Source organism: Lonchura striata, chromosome 2 (assembly GCF_046129695.1).
Source record: "Lonchura striata isolate bLonStr1 chromosome 2, bLonStr1.mat, whole genome shotgun sequence".
Lineage (NCBI taxonomy): Eukaryota > Metazoa > Chordata > Aves > Passeriformes > Estrildidae > Lonchura > Lonchura striata.
The window spans coordinates 8,206,288-8,233,289 of record NC_134604.1 but is presented as its reverse complement, the minus strand read 5'-3'; the positions used below and the strand labels follow the sequence as shown (position 1 = coordinate 8,233,289).

The window sequence follows — 27,002 nt, the reverse complement described above, 5'->3', positions numbered from 1 at the left end:
TGTTTTGTTTTGTTTTGCTTTTAATTTTAAAGTTTATCTTTTACTATTAAACTATTTCAAGCTTTTTGCTTAGCAGGGGTAGTTAATGAGATTTGGTAGAGATGGCAAAAATCATCCTGCCAACTTCCCCAGGCCTATATCCTTTCATTTATGACTGATCAAAATTCAGCATATTTTAAAACACCTGTTCTTCTTTCTCATGTGCTAGTCTTAGAATATCAGTTGTCAATCTGTAATTCTGTCAAATTGTTACATAAGCACTTCATTTCTGAGGTAAAATTTTGCTGCCTCTAGTTACTGTGGGTTTTAAAAGTGTGCTAAAAGAGCCATTTTCAGTATGAGATTCAAAAGTACCATCAGTGAATAATCCAGAGAAAACCTCACAACTGAGCAACTGTGAGGAATGGAGTTATGTTAGTTGGGTACATGGTTATGATTGCTTCTGCTATTATCTGCTATCTCAAGGTTTTTTAAAGGAGATGAAGGAGTTGAGTATATTAATAAACCTCAAAATAAGCTCTTCAGTTGATTCAGTCGAGCTCTCTCCAACGGAGGTATTTGTTTAGGCATGGTCAGTGAAGAGCATTTCTAGGGCACAACAGATTTCATCCAGTCAGAACCTCTAAAAATAGATCAGATGAATCATGCTGTGAAGTGTCTCTCTGATTCTGAAGGACCTGCAGTGACTAGCTCAGAGATGCTGCTTAAAACTAGGTAAGAGCAATTTCATCCAAAATAACTGCTGCTCCAGTGGTCTGATAAGTCCATGAGCAAGGTTTATGCAATTTAAAATAGTATCAAGTTGGGCCTTTCAGATAATGAAATAAAATTAGTAATGCTTCCACGTGAGGCACCACAGCAACCTCCCCAGGAATGCTGCCAAGCATTTGGAGTGCCCAGGTGTAGGAAGCATGAAAGGTGTAACAGAGAAAGAAATGGGACTAAAACAAATAGTGGGAAGGGAAAGGTTATTGTGAGCATACTAACAACTTTATTTCTCTTCAATAAAATAAAGGCCAAGAGAAAAGAGCTGGAACAGGACAATTGTGGGTGAAGGAGAGCAATTTAACCTGAAGAACACTGCTGGGACAGAAATAATTGGCAGAAAATCAGACTGGAAGTTAGAATATTTATAGCCATAAAAGCAGTAGTGTTCTGGAGGAGACTCCCAATGAAGCAGTCAGGTTTTGTTTTTCCACACATGTCTAAGTGTTTGCAAGGTGGAAAATGATACATTTATAAAAGGGAATGTGAAACACAATTGCCTCTGATAGCAGGAGCTTTAACTGGATATGCCACCACTTTGATCCTAGAAGGGCATGTGTAATGCATGACTGCGCTTATTGAAGTGACAGTAATTATGCTGTAGATATGCCTATACTATCAATGTGAATATGTTGTGGTGCTTCTTTAAACTTGTAATTAATACTAATTGAGCTCTCAGAAACTGAAGGGTTCCTCGTTTAAAAATCCTGTGCTTTCTCTGAGTGTAACAACAATTTCCTAACATCCCACTCCTTTAAAAATTCCATGTTAATGAAAGGAAGGCACTAAATATGATCTGATTACAAACAGTTTGGAGGATTTCTTACTGTGTAGGCTAAATATCTTCTCCCAGCACAGTGGTTCTACTACATGTGTTTTCTCTTAGTATTGTATTTATTGTACTAGACATGTGATTGTCAATTAATACTTTCCCTATACATTCTCCTAAACACAACCTTGTGTTTTCTGTGAAGATGAGAAAAAAATATAAGTTTTGTGCATGAATTCATTCTATATGTTTTCTAACAATCCACAAAGACAAAAAAGAATTTTCAGGTACTACATTTCAGTTTAAGAAATTGAGTTGGTGTCTTTATAAAAGTAATAAAATTGTGAATTTATTTGCATGCAAAGCTCAGCACACAACTAAATGTGCATCCAGCAAGAGGGTGCCTCCAGTTTGATGTGCTGAAAGGTTATGGGACCTGCAAGACACAAGATGTTGTACCATGTTACTTTGTTGTTTCAGCTACTGGTATATGACAATTCCCTTAAATTTGGGAATAGGTTAAAGTTCATCAAGTCTTGTAGAAAAAAAAAGCTTCCTCTTTTTTTGTCTTTATATTGTGTAGTTATGGGACGTAACACTATGTCTTTCTTTGATACAGGCTTCCTTTTGAAATACCAGTGAAACTCAGCCAGTTTCTTGCAGGAGTCCTGTGTCCCTGCTCTCATGTGCTGTGTCTCTTCCAGGTGTACAGCTGCCATTCCAGGTGTGCAGCTGCCATTCCATCTCCCTGCAGGACTGTGTTTGCTGCTCCACAAGCTGCAGGTAAGCCCTGACACCCCTCCCCAAGTTCCTGTCCCAGTCCCCATGACCAGCCCCTGGCACACGATGCTGAGGGCACTGCAGCTGCTCTCCATCCCATGCTGACTTTCCCAGGACAGTGAGAGGATGCTCCCTCTGCATTTCAAATGGCTCCTGAGGAGCTCAGACATGGTGCTTCTCCTCACAGCACAGGGCTGGGTTTCAAATCAGAATAGGTCATTGTACCATGTAGTTTAAACTCTTAAGTTTTTACATTTTGTGCTGTTACTCTTTTGCATTTTTTCTTTGAAGTGGGGAATTATTTTCATTTAATCCGCTATTTATCTTCATAGCAAAAATGATTATTTCATGAAATGAAGGATCAAAATCTTTTACCTGATTTAAATTTGACCAGCTTCAGCTTTGAGGCATTGTTCCATTGTTTTCTGCTGGGACTTACAGGTGGTATTTGTTTTCCTATTATGACTGCTACATATTTGCTCAAGTTAGCTAAAATAGATCTGAGATCTCTTAAGACTTTCACTGTAACACGTGTTCTCCAGTATTCTGTATTTGTGTCTCTTCCTTCACGTCTATTTTTCCCATATAATTTTCAAAATACACAGAATTCTCTAAATGTAACTATAGGATTGTTGCTGATCCTGCATTTGGAGGAAAATGCAGTTGTCTGTCACTTCTACTTCACCATCCCTTTGAACATCAGAGGGTTGTGCTAAACTTTCTATGCTGGCACTCTATGTTAAATGTTGAATTCCTTTGTTTACTCTGTACCCTTCAACAATGACTCCTGTAAGAATAACTTATTTTTGTGGTGGATTCTGCTCATCCTTCCAGCTGATGTGGATATGCAATCTCAGAAGGATATCAAGCCATAATGAAAAGTTTATGAACAGGTCTTTTGAACTAAAATATATCTTGAAAACATCTTCAGTTCAAATGGCACTGATATGGGATACTGCTTATCCTGTTCACATCCATGTAAATGGGATTTGCATTTTGGTATTAAAATTTAAATATTCAGGAACATTCCCTGTATGTGTGAAAGAGAAGTATAATTGGCTGCTTAGTATTTAATTAGTAGAATGTAGACATATCACTTTTAACATTTTTTTATGGTCTTTTCTTTCCATTACTGTACTTACTTTTTTTTCTTTTGTATATCCTGAGAAAATTTTGCTCTACTTTCTGCTGAAAAAAAATCCAAACCAACAAACATGGGGAGGAGAAAAGGAATCTAAATCTCTGCTTGTAGGTTGGTGGAAGCCAGCTGTCCAAACAGACTGCATATTTGGTTATAAATTTATTGGAAAAATGAGTGTTTGATTAATAAGGATATACACTTTTGATATCATCTTTGCAGTCAGAATAGAGTTGAATATAAACCCAGTTAATCAGTCTAAATACTAATATTAGTAGTATAGGAAGGAAGTTCTCTTTTTGTAATATAGGGCATTTTCTTCTGGAAAATTAAAAATTAAAGAAAAAGGGAACAATGAGCTTTTGATTAGAACAAATGGATGAGTTGCTTCTAGAGCTGGGTCTCCTACAGAATAGTCTCCATCCACCAAATTACATTATTTTTATGGTGTCTGGACTATGTTGACAAAAAAATTTTATGGTTTTGTCAGTAAAAGAAATTGTCAGCCCCCATATTAAAGAGAATTTTGCCGGGGTGTAAAATAGTATGTACTGGCTGCAATAATCTTGGTGTAGATTTTACCCTGAGCTTTTATAAGTCAAGAAATCTGCACACTGAATACTCTTGTCAAAAAATTATGCAAAAAGTGTTTATCATTTCCCCTCCTTTTTTGGAGTCCTTTAGTCTTTTTATTCATTGGCATATATTGTAAAAGTTTGTTTATTATGCATTTGAAAGTTACCCAGATGTTTCTCTTTTCTTAGAACAAGACAACGATTGGAAATAATACTTGCACTTCTCCAATTTGACAAAATTACAGCATACTGAAAAAAAATATACGGGATGATAAGTGTTTAAAAAAATCTTGTGGGATATACTGATCAAAGTTGAGTTTAGCTATTAGTAGAACACTTTGCCATTAAACAGGAGGAAACTGGAATAATTGTACTGCACATGTTAAAAAAAATCAACATTCCTTCTAAAGGAAAATCCCAAACATAAAGTATGCCATTGTTTGCTGTGCATGTGGTGACCCGTCCGGGTTGTATTAAGTTGGAGTTACTGCCATCTGGTGGGAAAAAGAGTGTTATATCCCAACTGTTGGAAACAATTCTGCCAGGAATACATCCTCTGCACCTGTGTGAATGATGACTCTGTGTGTGTGTGTGTGTGTGTGTGCATAAACAGATATTGATTTAGATATATCTATACACAATATTAGAATTTTGTTGCTGATTCTGAAAGAAATTTCAACTATTCAGTGGTACAGGGCAACCTGCTGAATCGGAAATTAGTCATGGGTAGAGAAATGTAGGAAAGAAAATAAGGAAAACTTCATAGGTAGCAAAGACAGATATGCCCACGCTTGTGGACTAGATTAACATTGATAATCATATACAAGCCTTGTTCCCAGGATATTTCTTCACAGCTGGAGATTTTACACTTTTTGCAGTGTTTCATGTTCCATTTCCTATCATCATTTCATAGAATCATGGAATGGCCTGGATTGGAAGGGAGCAATAAGATCATTTAATTCCAACACCTGCATGGGTGGGGGACACCTCTCACTATCCCCAGCTGTTCAGAGCTCCATCCAAACTGGCCTTGAACACTTCCAGGGATGGGGCAGCCACAGCTCTTATGGGCAACCTGTGCCTCACCATCCTCAGAGTAAAGAATTGCTTCCTAATCTCTGATCTAAACCTACTCTCTGTCAATTTGAAGCCATTGCCCCTTGTCCTGTCACTCCAGGCCCTTTTAAATAGTCTCTCTCCATCTTTGCTGTAGACTCCCTTCAGGTACTAAAAGGTTGCAATTAGTTCACCCCAGGGCTTTCTCTTTTCCAGGCGGAATGATCCCAATTCTCTCAGCCTTTCCTCACAGCAGAGCTGCTCCATCCAACCAATTAACTTGGTGGTCTCCTCTGGGCTCTGTCTTACAGATGACCACTAATTATTGCTGCAGAAACATCTGTGCTAATTCTGCCTCCATTCCTTGCTTAGACTTTCTCTTTGGCGCAGTGAGTTTGGTCCTCTGTGAGTCTTGACATATGTCTGTGGTAACTATTGCCTGTTCCTTGAAGGATCAGCCCAATGGGAATGGAATTGTGTGAATAGAGCATCAGGGGAGTCTGTGGGGCATTTTATGCATAGTAAATTGATTAGGTTTTCCTGAGCTAAAACTCTTACCTAGGATATAAGGGTCAGTGAAGTGAATGATATGTGAAGTGGTAATAGAAGTGAGATTCAGTTGTGGCAGACAGTATCAGATGTCTATCTGCAGTAACAAATTTCTCAGTAACCATATAGGATAAATAACTGGTGTTCAGAATTTGTTCTTATTTCATCATTATGGTGTCTTGAAGATTCCAAACAAGACTAGATCTTCTTTATGTACAAATATTAAATATATTTTTTTCTTCCTGTATGCTGTGTTTTCTCCTGGTGGAGAACACTACAAGTGGTCCCTTGCTCTTAACATGCAGAATAAATTGCTATTTTCTCTGTTAGCTTTGTATCAAAAGTATATTTTTAACCAGCATATTAAGAGTGAAGGAAAAGTCAGGGGAATGCAAGAGTTCCATGGGGTGCATAGTGGTGCAGTCAAACCCCAGGGGCAGAGTAACATTAGATTCCTCTTCAAAGGGTTAACTAAATGTTGCCACCCTATGCTTCCCATCCCTCATAATTGTTGTATATTTTCTTTAAAATTATTTTTCACTTGATTTGATCTTTGCTGCCCATTACTGGCTTTTGTTTCTTCCTGTCTTTTTCCTTTTTCTTCACTCTCTAGGAGCCAGAATCCTGCCCAGATAACATCTGTCAAAAGAAAAACCACTGACCTTGTAATCATGTCATTTTGCTTTTAAGACTACATTGTACACGCAGGTGTCTGATTTCTTCATAAGTTTTAGAGGAAGTAATTTTTCATGACTTTGCAATGTAATTGCCTAATGGTTTTTCAAGGAGACAGAAACTCAAATAGCAAGGTTCATACTGGGAAGGTTTAACAGTAAGAGTGCTGGGTGGTTACATGAGCACATATTAAATGTTTGGAAAAGCCCACATCTCGAACCATCCAGTGCAAGGAACTCTCTCTGGCTCAGTCTAGTTTATGCAAGGAAGAAAAGTGAACAGCTTTCAGAAGGAAAATGATCCCTGGCTCTCTCTTCTAGCCTTCAACTCAACATAAAGCTTACTTTGAGCTGTATGAAAGGAGCACCTAAGTTGATTAGCTCTTGATTAGAAAACTGTCTGATTTTTACTTTCACTACTGTTCACAAAATGACCCATGGTGAAGCATTCTTTGAAACCGTGGTGACACTAAGATGCAAGCTTTCTGTAGTATCTTGTTCTTTTTGTCTACTGGTGTCCTTTCTTTTTTCCTTTCCATTTCCCCCTCTCTATTCCCTTTTACCCCCCACCCCAGGATAGCTTCACATATTTATTTATAATTACCAGGGATTAATAAGCCATTTGATAGCTAGATGGTAATTGCACTTTCTATTTAGGATAGCTAAACTTTAAGAGAAGGTTTTGTAGGAAAAGATGAAGTAATGAGAGACAAATCTAGGAGGCTGTATCTTCTAAACCAAAAATGAGCATCTTCTAGAGTGTCTGTTAGGGTGGGATAGAGTTTAAGGTTATATGATATGAGTTATAAAGTCAGAGTTTGGAATGAATTGAAGTATCTCAAATTTCACTTCTTTAAATCAAAACATTATAGAAATATCCTTACCCAATGAGAAGTTGGTACAGAAATGAGTGAGTCCAACTTCTTTGAGTTCATTATGAAGGAAATCAAAACAGAGCACCATAGTGACCACAGATACCTTTGAAAATCTGTAGGAATGTGGATGCACGTTTACAGGAACACTCTGATTGATAGATGTGATATTTGTATTTTATACAAATGCATTCTTGGAAGCGTTCAGAATATGCCTAGATAAGCTGCTGAGAAGCCTGCTCTCAGGCCTGCTTCAGATGACTCTTAGAACTTCATTAATGACATGGACAAAGGGATTGAGTGCCCCCTCAGCAGGTTTGCAGATGACACCAATCTGAGGGGTGTGGGTGACACACCTGAAGGATGGGATGCCATCCAGAGGGACCTGGACAAGCTCAAGAAGTGCCCATGGGAATCTCACGAGGTTTAACAGACCAAGTCCAAGCTGCTGCTCCTGGGTCAGGGCAGCCCCGGTACCAATCCAGGCTGGGCATGGACAGATCCAGAACAGCCCTGGGGGAAGGACTGGGGGTGCTGGTGGGGAGAGGCTGGCCATGCCCTGGCCATTGGCAGCCCAGAACCCGCCGTGTGCTGGGCTCATGCCAAACCCCGTGGGCAGCAGGGCAGGGAGGGGATTCTGCCCCTCTGCCCCGCTCTGCTGAGACCCCACCTGCAGGGCTGCATCAGCTCTGGGCTCCAGCACAGCAAGGACAGGGACCTGCTGCAGCCAGGCCAGAGGAGCACCGAGGGGAGCAGAGGGATGGAGCAGCTCTGCTGGGAGGAAAGGCTGGGAGAACTGGGATTGTTCAGCCTGGAAAACAGAAGGCTCTGGAGTGAGCTAATTGCAGTTTTCCAGTATCTGAAGGTAGCCTAAAGAAAAGATGGAGAGGGCCCTGGGGTGACAGGACAAGTGGGAATGGCTTCAAATTGACAGGGATTAGGTCTAGATGAGATTAGGAAGGAATTATTTCCTGTGGGTTAAGTGAGACCCTGGAACATGTTCCTAGAAATGTTGTGGGTGCTCCACCCCTGGAACTGTTAGAGGCCAGGCTGGATGGAGCTTTGTGCAACTTTGTGTACTGGAAGGTGCCCCTTCCCAGGACAGGGGTGTTGGAATGACGTGATCCTTCAGGTCCCTTCCAACACAGGCCATTCTATGGTATGACTTCAATATCCCTTCCAAACTCATTTATTCTCTGATTTCATTATATGAAAGCTAGCCTTCTAAAGACAAGATTTTCCCAAAGAATAAAGATTTCAGGATGAGATCATACTTTTTATCTTGAAGGTGATGAGTGGCTGGAGCTACTTAAAAAAAATTACCTTAATTTTGAGGTAGAAAATCACTGTATTAAACACAGTTTATGTACACTGGAGCACTTTTGATTCTTCATAAAGCTTGTCTCCTTAGCCTTTCTAAGGATTGTTTGGGGTGCTGGGAGCCACTTTCCTATAGAAATTCAAGTCCAAGGCACAGTTCTTTTATATAGCTTTGTCTGTGACACAACCATAGAAGCATGTATATGTGTTTGCTAAAATAATAGAATAGAAGAAATCTTACAAAAGCATGATATTTTATACTTAGTTTCCCCCTAAGGGCAGAAGGAAATGAACCAACTGTGACAGACACTTCTAGTTCATAATAGACTACTGAGGGTACTTTGATGAACTGATGCTATAGGCACTAAAAAGAATAGAATACTAAATATTTTAATGCTTCTTTTTTGTGTGTTTTGGAAGAAAATTAATTTAAATATCTTAGAGCTTTCAGACTATCAGTGCTTTATTTGAAAACTCTGTGCTAGCAATCTGAAGATCAGTAAAATGCAAACAATAGTTTCTGAAATCCTTATATCGTCATCTCTGGTTTAGAGGGAACACCCTCTCTCTGGGGTGGAAAAGTAATTTAGTGTAGGACACTAAGCAATTTTGGCTGCTCTTGAACAAATATCTCAAGTAAAACAAACTTATCTGTATTTCATGCTGTTCTTATTCCTGTGAAATCCAGGGAACTTCAAATCTTAAGTTGTTCAGGTTAGTTGAATTCAAGAAGCACTTTTGAATTCAAGAAGCACCTCTTGGTTTCTACAGAGGGGTTTAGGTTAAGTTCTGGGAAAAATAAGTTTCAATAACGTGTCACCATGATGATATTCCTTTCCCCAATGTGTTGTCCTTCCATTTAGAGAGGGGTGCACAACACATCTGACTTTAATTTTACCTGAGTTTTAGTCTTGCATCTTAATCTAAAATTATCTTTATCCTTCAAGTCAGTATTTTCTTTATGTACTGCTTTAAAATTGCTGAACAGAAGATGAAGAATTGATATATTTTATGTACTTTAAGTTTTTATTTTGCATGTCTTTCCCTGCACTCAAAATCACAGAATATTCTGAGTTGGGAGGGCTCCACGAGGATCACCAAGTTGACTTAAGTGAGAGGCCCCTTTCCTTATTTCCAGAGTACCTAAGGGAGGAACTTGTCATATCCAGTGCACACCTGAAAATTCTTATGACTCAAGCAAAAGAAAAGAGGGGGAATGTGTTTTGAATGTACAGAAATAGCTACTCTGAAAAACATCAGTTCACGAGAAGTTTGTTTCAGGTGCCCAAAATAAAGTAACCTTGATAGTTTTCTGCTAGTTAAACTGCAGTGTTCTTCCATCTAAAGTGAAGAAGGTTTGTGGAGTGTTTGGGTAGGACAGTATTTGCCAAAAAAACCAACTTTCAGAAATTAATAATTGCATGTGAAGATTCAAGTAATTTGAAAATTTATCTTCAGTAAAGGAGTAATAAGACCAAAAAGATGTGCTTAAAAGGTATTTAGACAATGACAACAGTCGTTCCTGAGCACTGAGCAATGCCTGTTTAGATTGTAAATTATATATTGTCCTGGAAAGACTGTTTTGCAATAAGAATATAAACCAAGACTTACAATTCATGATTTCTTGATTGTCTGTTTGTTTTAAAAACTGTATTATCATAATAAAATATATGCATATATTATATATGAAGTAGATATTAATGTGTCCATGTATCAAATAGGAAAACCTCATATTTTAAAGCTACTTTGAGGTCACAAAGTTCAGCAGCAGAAAACGGCCTATAAACAGGCACATCTGAAAATTAACATTTATTATATTGTAAATTTCGTTAATGTATTGAATGCTTCAATGTATCATTTTTCTTCTCATGAATATTATATTGGTACTCAGGCTTGGATATAAAATCTAAATTTTACCTGTACATAATTACTATTCCAGTATCCTTTGGAATCTGTGGTTTTCATCAACTTTGCCATAAGGCTTCATTTTGACAACGTCTTAGAAATTATTGCTGAATACAATATCAAATGAAAATTTGGAAGAAAACAAGTTTTTTTGTTGGGTTTTTTTTTTTGTGATTTCAAGTCTTCCATGAAGGTTATGATCCTTACTGGAAAGTTTAGTATTTTGATTTCTGAATATTCTTTAAAATTTTATGATTTAATCAGCATCATTGTAGTGTAATGGGTGTCAGTAGAATAATTTTTAAGGTATGATTTCAAGGTCAACATGTTCATACATATATAGGCTCTAACATCAGCACACTATTAAATCTCTACAAGTAAAGGCCTCATCATTTTTTATTGGGTTTTTTTGCTTTATTCACTGGTATATATGGAGATATCATTGCCTCATTCCAGAGTGATCTATATAATTATTATTGACTTGCCATTCCAACCTTGCAAAAGCAAAATGAAGACTGACACAGGAAATAGGTCATGGAGAAAAATGAGGAACCATTAAAAGAGTAGGACATTAGGTGAAAAACTGAAACATTTTAGAACCAAAGTTAGGTGCTTTTCCTCCTTCATTTCATTCACAAAAAGGTCATAGTGCAGAAAATATGAGAAAATTTGATTGTCTGATTTTGCTGAAGATCTCTTCATGGCAGACTACTGAATATAGAGCTCTGAAAAGAGACAGATCTAAATGTAATCAAAATAATAATTAAATGTAGGTGGAAGAGGATGCACAGCTAACCATGGGCTAGTATTATAAGCAGTCTGAGCAGTTGGCACAGCTTTTCTCATAGTTTTTATAGTTATGGTAAATAAAAATGTTAAAAAACATGTAATTTTGCTGAGAGAATCTCTGGTGGGAGACCAAGAAAGTGATAGCAGGCCAAAACATAGGTAAAGGTGCTTTTACAGCTGCAACTCCCTAGGATGATGAGAAGCATGTGAAGTCATAGAGAAAAGCTCAGATGGGTCTGATCATAAATGTTTGTTCAAGCCAGAAAAGGATGACATGACATAATTTGGAACATTTGGTTGAAGGTATAGATGGGAAAGGCCATACCTACAACTGATTACATGAATATTCTACCTAAAAAGCACAGAAGGAAATTCGTTAGTCCTATCAGGAAGGCCAGCTGTTAAAGGTTTTAGAAAAACTGAAGAGGATTTTATGGAAAGGACTTCTGTGAGACCAAGTTTTACATTTTTGTTTTAGTGATGCACAGCTTGAGTTGATGGCCAGATGTTCACAGAGAGATAACTGAAAAGTAGTGCATTTAATTTAAATAGAGGAATGTTTCTTCTAAAAGATTAAATATAATGGTGGATGGCATGAGAGTGTGAGTTGCAAGCTGGCTGTCTCCATGTATACTTTACAGACTTGAAGTGTTGCATATGTTTTCTTTTTCAGTGATGTGAATGACATCTAGTTCATTTTTTGATTGATCTTGGAAACCAGGTGGGGTTTGAGAGACATCTAATAAAAAAATGAATCCATCAATACTTGTTTCATAAACTAAGAAATATTTACACAGACTAAAACACTCCCCTTCTTGATGTTTTGAAGACCAGACAAGTGTTTTCCAGAGGAAAGCTGTTCTCTTGAAGAGTAAAAAATAAGTTCAAATAATGATTAATGAGAAGGCATGTGAGGTAGTTTGATTTTAAGCCTTGTGGCATTGACTTTGCAATCAGCTTCATTCTGAGCTGTTAGAAATGGCACAGACAGTGAGATGTGGGTCAGGACCTGGTGGCAATTTGAAGGAAAAACTGAGCAGGTAAGCAGACATCTGATTTACCAGCAATTTTATGTTTTCATGTAGATAGCCAGTGCTGGCCAGAATGTAGAAAATGCCTGGTGCTGACATTTATTCATCCTTTCAAATGGAGTACAGAAGATTGCTAGGTTTGGGATTTTGGTTGTTTTGTTGGTTTTGTTTGTTTTTTTTTTTTTCCAGAAGATGTTAGTGTAAATGTTAGAGAAGAGTTGCTTGTCTATTTTCAGCAAAGCTAATTTTCCAGATCCGTTGGCTTCAGTTATTGGAAGTGAATACCAGATAACCACAAAAAGCACAAGAATTCAGTGTTTTATAAGAAATTAGTTCAATTTCATTTAACTGCATTTGGTTTCATTTAACTATATTTGAAAACTTTAAAGCTGAGGCTAAGAGACCAGTACCAAAGCTTTGAGTGTTGTTCATTTATATTAAACATACATAAACTATATATAAACAATTGGGTTCACTTCCCCTCTCTCCCCTCCATCCAATATGGCAAAATATCCACTTTTGGCAAGAGTGAGAAAATTACTTTGTTTCTTGTTATTGCTTGGCTATCCAAACTCACTCTCAGCATCCAAGAAGTTATTCCACTGTGGCAAAGCAAAAGCAGTCTCAGCTGCTTCATTGATGTTTTTGTGTTCCTTACATTTAAGCAGATTTTCAGTACAGCTCCGTAGAAATAACTGGGATTAAGTTCTGTATTCTCCGTAATTTTCCAGACATTTGCTCTCGAAGGCAAGTAGCATAAAGACCATGCTAAGGAGACAATACAAACTGTGAAAAGCCAACATAAGGTGCCAATTGTACGTAAAACATTTCTTTAGTTTGTTGCATGGTTGTGCTGAGCTGTGATTTACATTTGAGTGAGGTCACTTGCATCCTAGAAACCTTGGCATTAGTTACTGCAGGACTCAGCCAGCTGCAGTCACCTCCAGTGAGAAAGAGGAAAGGACTCTTGGTTATTCTGCTTTTGGGCATTGAGGACATAAATGCAGAGACTGACTGACTAAATGGCAGATGAATTCTGGATCGCTGCGTTTTATTAATATTGTATTGTTCCAATTTTAGTTGTCATCTGTTCCCTATCCTTTGTCCCCTCAGTGTTTTCACAGATGACAAACATTGTCCAGAAGGACTTTGGAAACATATCTCAGCTTTGAACTTTGTGTTGAGTACAAGAGGGTCATCTGAAGCTGTGTGTGTTAAAGCTTTGAGGATATAGTGTTTAAAAAGTGTAGGTAGGAACAGTGCTGAAGAGGCAGAACGAAAATAGAAAATAGGATGCTTCACTCAAGCATAGTGAAAACTTGAAGCAGCAATAATGACAGTCACAGAGGAAGCTGCTGTTTGAAATGAGCAATGTCAGCCTGGATACGTGCATGAGACTAGGAGCAAAGAGTCTTTTTTCTTTTCTAGGGGAAAAAGGTAGAATGACAGAAATTAATCTGAGGGAAACAAGTGAAAGAGACAATTGACTACTGATAAAAATGTTTTAAAGCCTTCTCATAGTGCCCTGGCAATTTACTGTGTGCTTTCTCTTCTAGACTTTCAGTGAAGGTTGGAGGTTGCCTATTTTGCATTAATTAAGCTATTTATGCATTTTTTACAACTCTATTTATATTAACTTGTAGGACAGGATTACTAGACCTATTTTATTGACTTACAGAAAAGGCAGAAAAAGAAAGAAACAAAGAAAGGCACCAAAGCAGAGATCTTCAAAGTACCTAAACTCCATCAGGAAATTTTTGGTACCTTGCTGGTTTGTTGTCTGGACTGGAATGAGGGTTTCAATCTACATCTCAAGGCTGGTGCCATAACCTGTAAGAACTCTTTTTTAGTTTTTATTGTGTTAATCATATATTCTTCCCATAAAATTAGTTTCAAAGTGTTGCAGCTGGTGTGCCATAGTAGTTGCTATTTGAATTGTTATTTGTGGCTCCTTTAAGAGGTGTAAAAACCTGAAAAGGAATAGTAGAATTCTAGTTTCCTTTGTTCATAGTTTGTTTCCTAGAGCAAGATGGCAAAATTACTGCAGTTGTACAAATGCTGTGCTACATCCCAATTAGTCTTTAATGAGGAGAAAAGGAAGGATTGAGGCAGTGTGATAAGGCTTGCTGTTGCAGCAAGCACTATTAACTTCTGAGACTTTTATCTAACACTTTTATCTTCATTCTGCAGCCTAAAACCTTCATAGCCATCTCTGGTCTGTGGTGTTTCAAGCAGGTATCTGAGCTGTAAACCTTCATGCAAACATTATAGTGCAGAGCCAAAACCAGGTGCAATTACATCAAATGCATGCTTTTAATTCAAATGTACATTTCAGAAACCATCCAGCATAGACTGTGTTATGTACATCCTTTGCCACAGAGCATCTCTAATAGAATAACACATTATATAATGTGTTAGGTCTGTGTGCCTGCGCTGCACAGTTTTGCTTTCAGATGTGTGCATTTGGCTTGTGCAGTGTAAGAAAATGTCTTCTCAAGACAAATATGCTACTGCTTGCCTTTTGAAAAATACTCATGGAAGGCCTGAAAGGGTACAGAGAACATTTTCCCAGCACAAACAAAATTCTTGTTATGTAATTTATTTGGCTTCAAAAATCAAGCAAGCTGTTTGGTTCTATACTGGGATTTTGAACCTGCCAACTCTGACAGCTCCACATAGTCATGTAGCTGTTGTTTGGTGGTGTCACAGCAAACCTCTCTGCTTAGCTTGCTTTAACCTTGTCCTCCAGATGAGATTCAAAACATACTTCAAAGGTGTACCTGTCAGCAATTAATATGAAAGTCATATCATCTGTGCTCCTATAGAAAAAGTTAGGTATGGTTTTCATTATAAGTGAAAAGTGGGTAAGATTTTGAGATTTTGAATATAGACAGTAATAGGAGAAGAGAATGTCAGGCTCTTTTATGTAGACATTTGTGAGGTTTTGGTTTGTCAATATAGCATAAAAACATTACTAAAGTATATAAAGTAATATCAAAATTAATAGTTATTTGTAAGTGAATTCAGCTATTTCTATGACAATTACTCTAAATTTTTTTGTTCTGAATCATGCACGTACCATCATTTCATAAAAAGGGCTTCATTAAAATGCCTACACATGGTGTTGGGTGGGTGAAAGAGGAACTTCTAATGTTTTATTAAATTTCTTTTTTTACTTTTATTGTTAAAAGGTGCTGTGGACAGGAGTAGTGTTATACACAATCATAATATTCTAGGCACCCCTCTATAGATTTCAAATAAATATGTCCTTATTAAATGTCTTTTCCAGCATCCCAAATTGTGATTTACTTTCAGCTCTTTTAAAAGAAATAAGCATACCAATCCTATATTAGTATTGTTTTAACTTTTCTCCTTTTGCAATTACTATATTATTCTCCAAAATGTTATTTCTTCTATATTATTTTAACTTTTGGTCAGTATCCTCATCAGCACTGTTTAATATCGTAGGAGACCAAGTCCTTAGACTTACTTTACAGTAAACACAGGGAAAAGTCCTTATCAGCCAAAAGCTGTTTTTTTGTTTGTTGCCTTTTTATTTTTTTCAGTTTTAAACTGACCAGACTCTTCCTACATGGGTGTGCCTCTAAATCCCTTCCAAATTAAACACAGAGATATAAAACCAGTATGCAAACAATAGCAATAGAAGTACATCTTATTCATTCCTTCTTGCTTTTCTTCATGAGGATCATTAAGCATGGCCTTCAAATATTCCAGAAGAGAGAAATGCACATCCTGCTTTCTCATGTGACCTGTATTGATTAGTTTTAATTGCAACTGGTTCCTATTCTACCTTGAAGTTTTTGTCTTTGGAGGGAGCTTGATTAGAAATATATTTTACGCCATCAATTTCTTGCCTTCATTCTGAGGGAAAAAAATGTAAATTGTGATTTAACCTGATTTTAGAACTTTTGATCTCTAAACATGTGTGGTTATGTAGCTTTTTCCCATGTTCCAAACTAGTCCTTTAAACCCCTTCCTGACACATCTAGAGACTATGTTGCTTGCTTATAATTATGTTATTAAGTAAAAAATCATTTTCTCATAGTAATGATAGGAATGAAAGTAAGGCCTATTCCAAACCCTATAGAGCTGAACACATATAACTTTTTATGTACAAGTATCATCCATGAAATTGTTAATTAACTTCAGGAGTGTTAGTTTAGCTGTGAATTCTCATTGCAGCTAACATCAAAGACATTAAATTAGTTGTATTTCTACATGTGTGTATTTGTCTGTAGGCATAAATGCATAGCAACTGAAGGGTTCTGAGGCTTGAATTACAGTTTTGGGAGCTTTTTCCTCCTCAAATGTATCAGATCCTGTAGTATTGAAGAAAAGCAGTGAAAACCAGGAGCCTTAGAAAATGTTGATAAACAGGTAACAGGCAAGGTTTACTTCCCTACCATGACCACAATGATTTCCCAGGCTGGTATATAAGTAGAATTTTGGAAGGTTCTTGGACAGTTGCCACTAGTTAAGAATAAAATCATTCAAGACGTGGAGTAATCACCAATATTATGCTAAACCTGTCAAATTATCTAGCTATGGTGTGCTGGAAGGAGAAGGTGACTGTGCATTATAATATTGCAACTTTTTTACAGAAAGTGCCTGGAGCTGACGAACCAGATTGGTGGTTTTTAATAAAAGCGAATACAGTTAATATGTGTATACTTCCATTGACAAGGTTCTGCACTTAGGAATACAGCACAGATGGTGTAAGCAGTGAATACTTATGTCTGACTGTAATTGATCCTATCAACAATGACATACCTTTAACTGGGTTGTATCACTTTACGTCACATATGGTTAATTAAGTAAGAAGGGCCCAAATACACTAAGGAGATTTTTATGTTTATACTTAGGAAAACAGTCTAGACAGGTGTTAATGTAAATGAAGTTAGTACTTGTCAAAGGTGAAATTCTCCATATGTAGCCCTCCTTCAGTCTCCAAATAAATATAATTTGTCTATGTCTACATTAGCAAGTAGTGAGTAGCAATAGGACGCAATCTGCAAATTGAAACAGTTGGTGCTGAGTATCCTGCTTTCCCCACTGTTGGGATCAGTGGGAAAATGGAGGTTCCTTCAGTCTGGCTCTGTTCTGGTCCCACTGGCTCGAGGTCATGCCTGAGTGCAGTCTTGGAGGGGGTCATTTGGCTTAGGTTGATTCCCTGTATTTAGTACCTTATGTGTATCTTGGATAGCTACATTTTTTCATCTGTAAAACAAAGTTTGCCCTTAATTTCCATCATCCTTCAGCCTCAAAGAGAAAAGCTTTGCTTCCTGAATTCCTCCTTGCTGAATGCTTCCTGAATTGCCATCACAGACATGAATTGTCTTTTGCTATGTGTAGATGCCAGCCCCATGATGGTATAGCACAACATCATGTAGTACAGTTTGTTAAATTGTTTTTTCACATGTGCTGCACAGATTTAGATTGGCCCTTTGTTGGGTAGTCTGTCTCTTGTAGAAATGCTGTTGGAAAAATTACATGTTCTAAATTCTTTCCTTTTATGGAAAAAATTATGGCATTATTATCCACTGTATACACCAGCATTATCCAAAGTGTTATGGCAGTATTTTCCACTGCCAAGAACACCTTCTCTTTGCTTTGTCCAGTATGGAAAATGATATGACAAAATAGAAATTGATGTGTTCCAATTTTTGTCCTGGAGGTCTCCATAGGTACAAATACTTTATAACAAAATTCTCTAATCTCTGTATTCACCTTATCTCTTCTCAAAGCCAAATTTGAAATGTTTTGCAGTAGTTTTACCTGCAAGCTACTGAATGTGTAATTCAGCTTACACATTAGAATCCACTGCCAACAACTCCTGGGTTTCCCAGGAGAAAATCTTAACAATTTTCTGAGATGCACCTACAGTAAATACTTTTGGGGTTTAAATGACTCCTACCTAACCTTATTGGTTGATCTTCCAAAACAATTATTCCTACAAAGATTCTTTTCTTTATGAAAAAAAAAAAAAAAAAGAAAAGAAAAATTATTCAAACCCTTTCAGGCCTTACATGTACTGTTCTAGAAAGAAGAATGTTTCATGCTACCCAGTCCTTCTTTATAATACCAAGGTAGGTTTTTGTTTTACTTTCTTCTGATGGACACACTTTTTACTTTTGCTTTTCTCCTGTAGGTTGCCCTTCCTTTCAGAGCAAATTCCTGTTTTTGTCTGTTTTTATCCTTAGCCCAATTATATGTTCTGAAAGAGATCTCTGCTTCACCTCATGTGATTTTTACCAGCTTTTCCCACTTGAGAACATTACAGCTGCTTGAAAACCTTAATTTATCACTCCTGAAACACATACTTTGTGGATGTCATGCCTAAACTTTCCCATCCATCCCAGGTGGCTGTGTGATTTCCACATTTTGATTAGCATCATCAGTTTTGGAAGCAGAAACGTTGATGTCATTCTAAAGCTGACATTAACTTAGCTGTGATAACTATTAGCCTATTGCCAACATTTGACTGATCCAATGTTTCTTTGAACATTGTCAATGTTATAAATTAATATGAAAACGTTCTGCTAAAAATTATTTTACTAACACCTTGAGTTTAGCAGTCTGCTTATTTATAAAGTGGAAACATACATAGTTACTTTGGTTAGGATTGCATTCAGTTTTTAAATATATAATATCAAAAACATTATGAAGTAGGACACACAAGATTATTGTGGAACACAGGATCTTGTGTATACTGGAGAACATCAAACAGTTACTAAATAAAAAGTCCAAACTCCTTCTACCTTTTAAGAAACTGAGATTAAGTAATTATGATACTTAGTCTTGTCATAGAAAGGGTTTTTTCTAAAGATAACATTATTTAATATGTTAAAAAATACTTGGTTGTGTATTTTTCTTTAACTTAAAGACTAGCTTAAACATCACAAAACATTGATTCAGAATTTAGAAATAAAGGAAGTAAGCCCTAAAAAGCGAGTAGGCTTCTAAAGGCATATTTTCATTCCTGCTTTTGTCGACTGTTTTAGATTTAGCTCTTCATTTCCATTTGTGTTTTTATGCTTAAAATTAAAGCAAAAGCTCTATTTTTCTTCTTCTCTGTAAAAATAGCTGGCATTCTGTCAAAGCTTGTTGTAGCGTTGCTTGTACATAGTAAAAGAATAGCAAGCATAGCAACCAAAAAAATGGACTGAAATAAATTAATTCCAGATTTAATGGGATGTTTTGATATACAGTCTGGAAAAGAAACTTTTCTGGGGTGACCTAATTGTGGACTTCCAGTACCTGAAGGGAGGGCACAAAAAAAATGAAGAGAGACTATTTACAGGCATGGAGTGACAGGCCAAGGGGAAATGGCTCCAAACTGAAAGAGTTCTATGACACTGTTATTTTTTCATATATTTTTCAGACAGCTTCTAAACATTTCTTAATTGGACTGCTTGCATACTATAAAATATGTGCTAAAGTGTCTTGAAAAATCTGTTTAAATTGAAAAGTTTGGGAAGCCTCTTAGTAGTGCCTGAGCTCTAAATATTTCAAAAGAACAACAACAAATCCTATATTCTATAAAACACTTCTCTATGGTGTGTTACTGAGGGGTGAATCCTTCTGGATCTTGTTCCCATTGAAGCAGTGTCTCCATTGTCAGTTTCCAAATAACTTTAGGGATAATATCAACCAGGATGTTTCTGAGGGAAAGGTTCATGTATACTCATAAGAGACTGGCAATGGGGCAGTAGGCGAACATAATTCTGGTATAATTTTTCTTCCATGGGAAATATTTTTTTTTTCTCTACTTAAATATGGCCACTTAATTGGCAATTTCTTGTGATTATGATCTTTGATACAAAAAGTAGGTTTGTAGATAGAGCAACAGACATGTGGGACAAAATTCATATTTGTATTAGAAGATTATTCTATAATCTTTAAAATATAAAGTATTTTGTTGTTCATGAGTAGCAAGATCACTCTCCATGTATATGTTATCAGATGACACAAAGAAACTATGAGAATGCTATCAAATCTGAAATCAAGCATTATCAGCCATGCTGCAAGATTTTCTTTGCAATGCTCATGAAGATGCAAAAGAGGCAATTCAATGCAAAAGTACAGTCAGGAATAAGAGCAGCAGCTTCTGAGTTGAAAGAAAAGTCTGTGGAGGTCATCAACAAGGAAAAAAAAAAAAAAAAACAAGCGTATTTGTCTATTAAGCACTTACTATGATTAATTTGATGCAATATGATTCTTGTTTTCCTTGGACCCAAGTGAGAAAGAATGGAAATCTGGGAATTTCATCTATTTTAGAAAAAAATGTAGGATCAAGTAGTCTAGCTAATCTTAAATACTATTCCATGTATCTGTTAAAGATATTGTTGATCTGACATTTACAAGTAATGAATTTTGCTTTATCATATTTTCTTGTTTTGTCCATTCCGTTCCAGTAAAAATAGAAACATTTCTCCAGTATGGTGTGTGTGTGTGTTGATAAGTAAATAACTGATAGCAAAATAAGGAAGGCTTTTTTATATTCTCATGAAGTTGCATGTGCAGTTTGCTTTTATACATCTTTGTATGAAAATATCTTCCACCTAATTATTAAGGGATTCACACTGAAGGGAGAAGATTCCTTAAAGAACCAAAAAAGAAAATAAATAAGTGAACTGAAACAATGTTAAGAAAAAACATCTGTAGGACATTTAACATTTGTAGTTATTCCTCATAATTTCTATCTAGAAAGGAAAGAAACGGATTGCACGTGGAAATCTAAACTATTTGGTTAATTATGAAATATTAACTGCTTAGAAGATCAAGGGGAGTGCAATATATAGCTTCAAAGATAAGTAATATTTGCAAATATCTGTATTCCACCAAAAAAATCGTAAGGTCATTTTATTGTAAATTTAAATGAAAAGCAAACAAACAAACAAACAAAACCCCCCCAAAAAAACCTCAAAATTCAAAATCTCCAAAATTTCCAAACATATAAAATGCTGACTGATATTAACTGGTTAAAACAAGATTTTCTCAGCACTTGAGCATAAAATTTCATAATTTTTTAGAAAAAATGTTTTCTTAATGTTGCCACCTACATCCACAGGCTTCTTCACCATTCCAGCTTCTCTCCACCTTGAGTCTCTGTATGTTGCTTACATTTTCTGTTTTGTTGCTGCAAAACTTGGCACCTCTTGTTCTACCAGTGCCTTCTACCCTCTGCTTGATTCCCTTCCATTAACAAGACTGTTACTTTTGTGCAGCAAGAACCTACAACCTCCCCTTTGAAATACCTTTAAGCTCACCTGTAAAGCAGCCTCTACTAAAATGTGTAATCTCATTGTGAACATAGAACTGCCATTTATTGCGAAGTTTGGCAATTATTTGTACTATTAATTCCAAAGTGTTCAGTTTTAAAGCTTTGTGATTTGCAAGGAATAGACTTAAATTTAATGAGTTAACTGAAAAGCCAAGCAAATGAAATCTTTTTTTCTCATTTTCACCACTAAAATTTGAAATTACTTGGTTTATTTTTCTTGATTTTATTCTGTGACTTAGTGATCTGGAGCCTGCTTGACAATGGTCTACAGAATGGTCTTCCAGGATCTTAATTTCCAGAACCGTTTTCTGTGTATCTACCACCATGCTGAACAAGTAAATCTGATGAGTAATAGAATATCATACCATGTTTATAAGATTTAGTCAGGAATACATCAATCCTGGCAATGCCCCTTTTATATATTTTCTAAATGGTGAAATAAAAAATTTTGGCCCATAGCAATGAAAAAGGAGTTCTAGAAAACTGAATACTGAGGTAGATGATCCTTAATAAATGAGCAAATCCCTCTGCTGCCTGTCTAGTTTGAGGAGGAGCAGTTTTGTGGACTTTTTCATTAAAAAAATTGTTCATAAATCATACAGTTAACTAAATCACTGAAGTTGCAGCCTCAAGACTTTCTTTTATGCATGAAGAGAAGTAATTTCAGCTATTATGTTCATATTTCAGTCATATGTGATTCATATTCTTTAAGTTTACCTGAAATAGCATTTTTCAGACTACAGTAATCTTTTGTCCTTTTTTTTTTTTTAATATGAAAATAAAGACTAATAAAATGCAGTACTCAATACAGGAAGGAACATAGTAATGCTACATTTGGAAATTGAATTTGCAGTTGCTACTTTTTGTCGCGCTTCCTCCCTTCCTCTCTATTCCCCCTCCCAGTCCTAGTGATGATAAACTGTTTGTTGTTAGGTATAAAATAAAAAAGTGTTCATAGCTTAAATATAAATTTAAGTTAAATAAGGCATCAAGAAAAATTTTAGAAGTCACACTTGAGCACATTAAGGTTCACATAAAACCTAAAAAATGTTTTTTCAGGATACTGATGGAAGGATGGTCCCAGAAGTGTTTTGTATTTTTATCTTGGTGTCATCATGTTTGATTTCTGTTTGATAGAACTATCAGAGAAGTAATTTTTAAAATTTTTTAATGTTAATTCATTCCATGCAGAACGGTTTTGGTGGAAGAAGGGCAGGAAATGCTTTTAAATTTATTTTTTCAAAGTTTTGTGGAAATTCCTAGGATATTTATCTACTTTTAGAACTCAAGTACAATTGAAATATTGAGGCTATTCTGTATTAATGTTGTGACTCACAAAAGTAGTGCAAATGTTACATTAGCTTTAGATCTAATACATTGCTTCTGATTATTATTTTGCACTTGATGGACTCCATCTTTCAGCTTCTATTGTAAACTGTATTTGCAAAGGTTTAAAACCTTGACTGAAAAAATTTGCTTTGGATGAAAGGCATTCCCAGCTCTAGTGATTGGAATGAAGTTACCCAAATTTTGAAAAATGTTGTGGGTATGAATTCTGTATTAGCTCAGGATTTTATTAAGTGTTTCTATAGCTCTATAACTTAAAAATATATACTTTTTTGCTAGTATCACTCAGTATATAATGGCAATAGAAATTCCAGTCATAAATCAAGAGAATCACAGTATTTAGACTTAACCAGGTGCCTAACTCTTCAAAGACTAGAATAAGAGAGTTGTCTTTTCCTAACTGGATACATGTTTAGTACTGCAAACAAATATTTTCTAGCAAACCAAGGGTAGAATATGTTCCTCACGGAGCTGTCTTTGCAGTTGCATTATTGCAATATATTATTGACCAATGCCTTCAATATACTGAGCTGTCACTACCTGTTAGGAATGATCTGTTTTTCAAACCAGTATAAAGAGGCCTGAAGTTGGCTGCAATCCCATTTGGACATCCTGGGAGGTGAAGGCAGCTCTTAACTGGTTCACTTTCAGCACAGGGACCAAGTCCTTCCCATTGCCCAGCTGAAACAGTCTGGGGCTGCTCTCCAGGCTGAAGTGCAAACTGAGGAGTAAGTCAGGAGTAGAAAAGAAACCTTTCAACTTGACTTACATCCTTCCATGAGTTGCTTTCCCTCTTCTATCAATCTTGTTGGCCGTGCCTGTTGACCAAATAAAGTGGATTATCTTGAAGGCAGGAAGTGTAAAGCACTCTCACAGTTATATGCTGCAAAATTAATACTGTGCTGGTAACACTAGTGTCATATATTTTCTTAAATTTTATTTGTTACATTTAAAAAGTGTCCATGAACTCTTTCTTAGTAAATCCTCATGGAAATCTTTTAGTTTGCTTCTTCACAAAGAAATTAACCCTGCATTTAACTAGAATGAATATCATACTAGAATGAATATCAAAGTCATAACAGCTATTACAATTTTAAATACTAGACATTAAAGAGAGATTTTAGAGGAATAATCCTTATTGCAGCATTTCTGAAGTTTAAAATTCATTATTGTTATGGGTTTATTTATTGATTTAGTTGCTGACCTTAAAAATATCATTAAAAAGAGTTCTGTTGGGAGAGTAATACTCTGAAGTAATCAAGATATCATTTGAGTTGGCTTCTTACTGCTGTTGGAGGGGTTTCTTTAAAATTTTAACTTTGCAGGCAAATCTTTTTATACATGACGCTGCCATCAAGTGGCTATTAAGTAGAACCTCTGTGTTACCCATTTCTAATTTAAATGTTTTTCTTCTTTTTAATTAACAGCTTGGTTTGAAAGAAGGGAGTATTCTATACTTGCTAATTGAAAGGAAAAAAACTCTATACTAAAATGTTACTACTCTCTGGACCAGAGCTGTAGAGGTAGATGATCAAAACTGCTTTGAAAAAATGGGATTTCAGTGACATCAAATTTTGTTGAGATTGATTTTTACATCAGCTTCAGCAGACATTACAAATCTCTCTGGTCACCTTGTGAACTATTCTGAGTGTCTTTTTGAATCTTCAGGCACCTTAATATACAGTTAAATCTTCTTTTCTAGGATCCCATTTTAATCCTTTCCATCAAAACTCCAAAATATAGATGTAGTCTATAAACTTGGTCGAGGACTTTAAGATACTAGATCTAAAAAGCCAGAATTACCATAGACCCTAAACATCAAGAAATTTACTCTTGAATCAAGAAGTTAATGAGTGAATAAAATCATATCTTTATAACAGTCCAACACTAGCATCTCATAAAGTAGAAAATAGCTTTATATTTTTGGGTTTTGGGGGGGTAAAGGCAGCAACCTGTCCCCAAATTACCATTGCAGTTCATTGGAACTCAAATATTGGCATTCACCATCTACCCCCAGTTCACTTCCAATGGTATGGGGATGTTAACCAATTTAAGGGAAGTAATGATAAGCATCCCCATTCTCCTGAAGATCATTTGCCTTCTTTCACCCTCTAGAAATAATAATAGAAAAAAAAAAAATCATGTGTACATTAGCATTTGTATTTACTATGTTTGAATTAAAGCTGTAAACAGTTCTGATTCACTAATAACTGATGAAAGTGTCTCATTATTGAGCTACAAAACCTCCAACAAATTAATGGAAATTGCAAATCACCTTGAAAATTGCAGGCTGTTTAGTCCTATATTGAGTGCTCTGAAAACTGCATAAATAGCTTTGTTGCTTAACTGTTTCTTTGAAAAAATAGTTTTCTTATTACACTTTTTAGAAACCATGGCTTAGTAATTAAGGCATGGCTAAGCAACATCTTTTTTTGTTGCTGTTGTGTTTTGTTTTCTGTAGATGAAAAATTAACGTTATAATATTGTTAAATATTACTATGTTTGGTTCCTTCTCTTTCACATAATATTTAGGACCATGGATTCTCTGCCTCTGATGCAAAGCAAATATTTTGGCCAATTTTCTCTCATGCCCCAAATTAAAATAGAGGATTTTTCATGTTCTAATTATTTTCTGTACATAATGAATTTTTAAATATATACACCCATGATATTTTCCTACAAAATTAAAGCTTAATTAGAAGAAAATATTTCATTAAAGGAAAAAAATCATGCAGTGTATTTCTTTGTTCACTCTTTGCTTGATTTTCATTCTTTTTGCCTGACTCCAAATCTAAAACTAGTGCATGTTCCTTGTTAGGAGAAAATAATGTATGGGAGGTGACCTCCAGCCGGCATAAAATTTGGTAGACTCAAAAGAGTCATGGAAATGCACTTAAAGAGAATATGAGTTGCATTTCTCTAAAAGATAGAATGATTTCTGCAAAGTTCTAGATTCTCTTGTATCCCATACCCTGCCCCGCCACTTCCCCTCCCAGTTCCACATTACAGCTGCATCCCTGAAATAACCTATTAGATTTTAAATAACATATTTCAGTTTAACATAGATTCAGGATAAAAAAATCAGCAGTTTTTAATTTTGTCAATTTTGCCAATATATGAGGCATCATTAAGCTTATGATGTGTAATTTTTCATCGTTTTTTGCATACAATAGAGATTTTTAAAATTTTTATAAGTCACAGGAGACAATCTTTTTGTATGTAAAGCTTCATATAACATTTCTGCTAGTGTAGTGTAACTACGGAGGTACAGAATGGGCACTTATAAACTTCTTTTTATTATATTTGAAGTCACTTGACTTACTGGAATACTAAAAGCGTTGTGTGCTGAAGCACCCTCTTGTTATTGCTAAGAGAAATTCCAAAATTTAACAAACCCTTTGAACCTCCAGGAACACAACTGCTGCTATTAGTTGGCAGGTGTCTTTTACTAGGAAAGCTTTTCTGTGACTTTCCAAATTGGTTCATTCCTAGGGCTGAATGACCCGTGAGATGTCCATCATTAACTCTATGCAACAATAGAACTTGAAGTAGCAAAGAATTGAAGTTTCTGTTTTTCCTGCCTCATTGTTGCAGGCTTGATGAGTGAGGGGAAAAAAAGGTCCCTTTCTTTTTCTCTTCCTCTTTTTCTTCCTTCTAAACCACCACCTTCTGGTTTTTCCTTTTGTACTTGCTTGGTATTGTTAGTAATATATCCACAATTCTTGCTCATCATTTCCACTCTACTGCACCACCCCAATTTTGGTTCTTTTGCCCTTGGCCACTATCTTTATGTTTGATAGCAGCTTGCTAGACTTTTGCACCAAATGATGAAAGATGAAGTATTACTGCATTTTAGCTTCTTCATGTCCACTCCGGGGACTCAATTACTACCCCTCAAAAGCTGTGAAAACATTAATGTTCTTTTGTTTGAAGCCCAGAAAAGATTTTTGCTTTATTCTGTTTCTGTATCCTCTCTTCTGTGTTCTCTCCACTCCTTAGTCAGATGCGCAGTGGATACTTGAAGCTTTTGAAAAACCATTTGACTGAAGAAATTAGTCAGCTTACTGCCCAGGTATTTGCATGCCCTTGCCACAGTTTTGAAGTAGTTTTTGTTACATATGCTGAGCA

General features: G+C 36.1%; 1 protein-coding gene across 1 annotated transcript in view; it reads left to right on the top strand.

Moving 5' to 3' along the window:
* LOC144248939 (uncharacterized) overlaps positions 1–27,002 on the top strand; it is a 141,592-nt gene that overhangs the window by 7,809 nt on the left and 106,781 nt on the right. Inside the window, exon 3 of the mRNA XM_077790950.1 lies at positions 2,239–2,317. Coding sequence (XP_077647076.1) covers positions 2,239–2,317 — 79 coding nt within the window. The remainder of the gene's footprint in view (positions 1–2,238; positions 2,318–27,002) is intronic.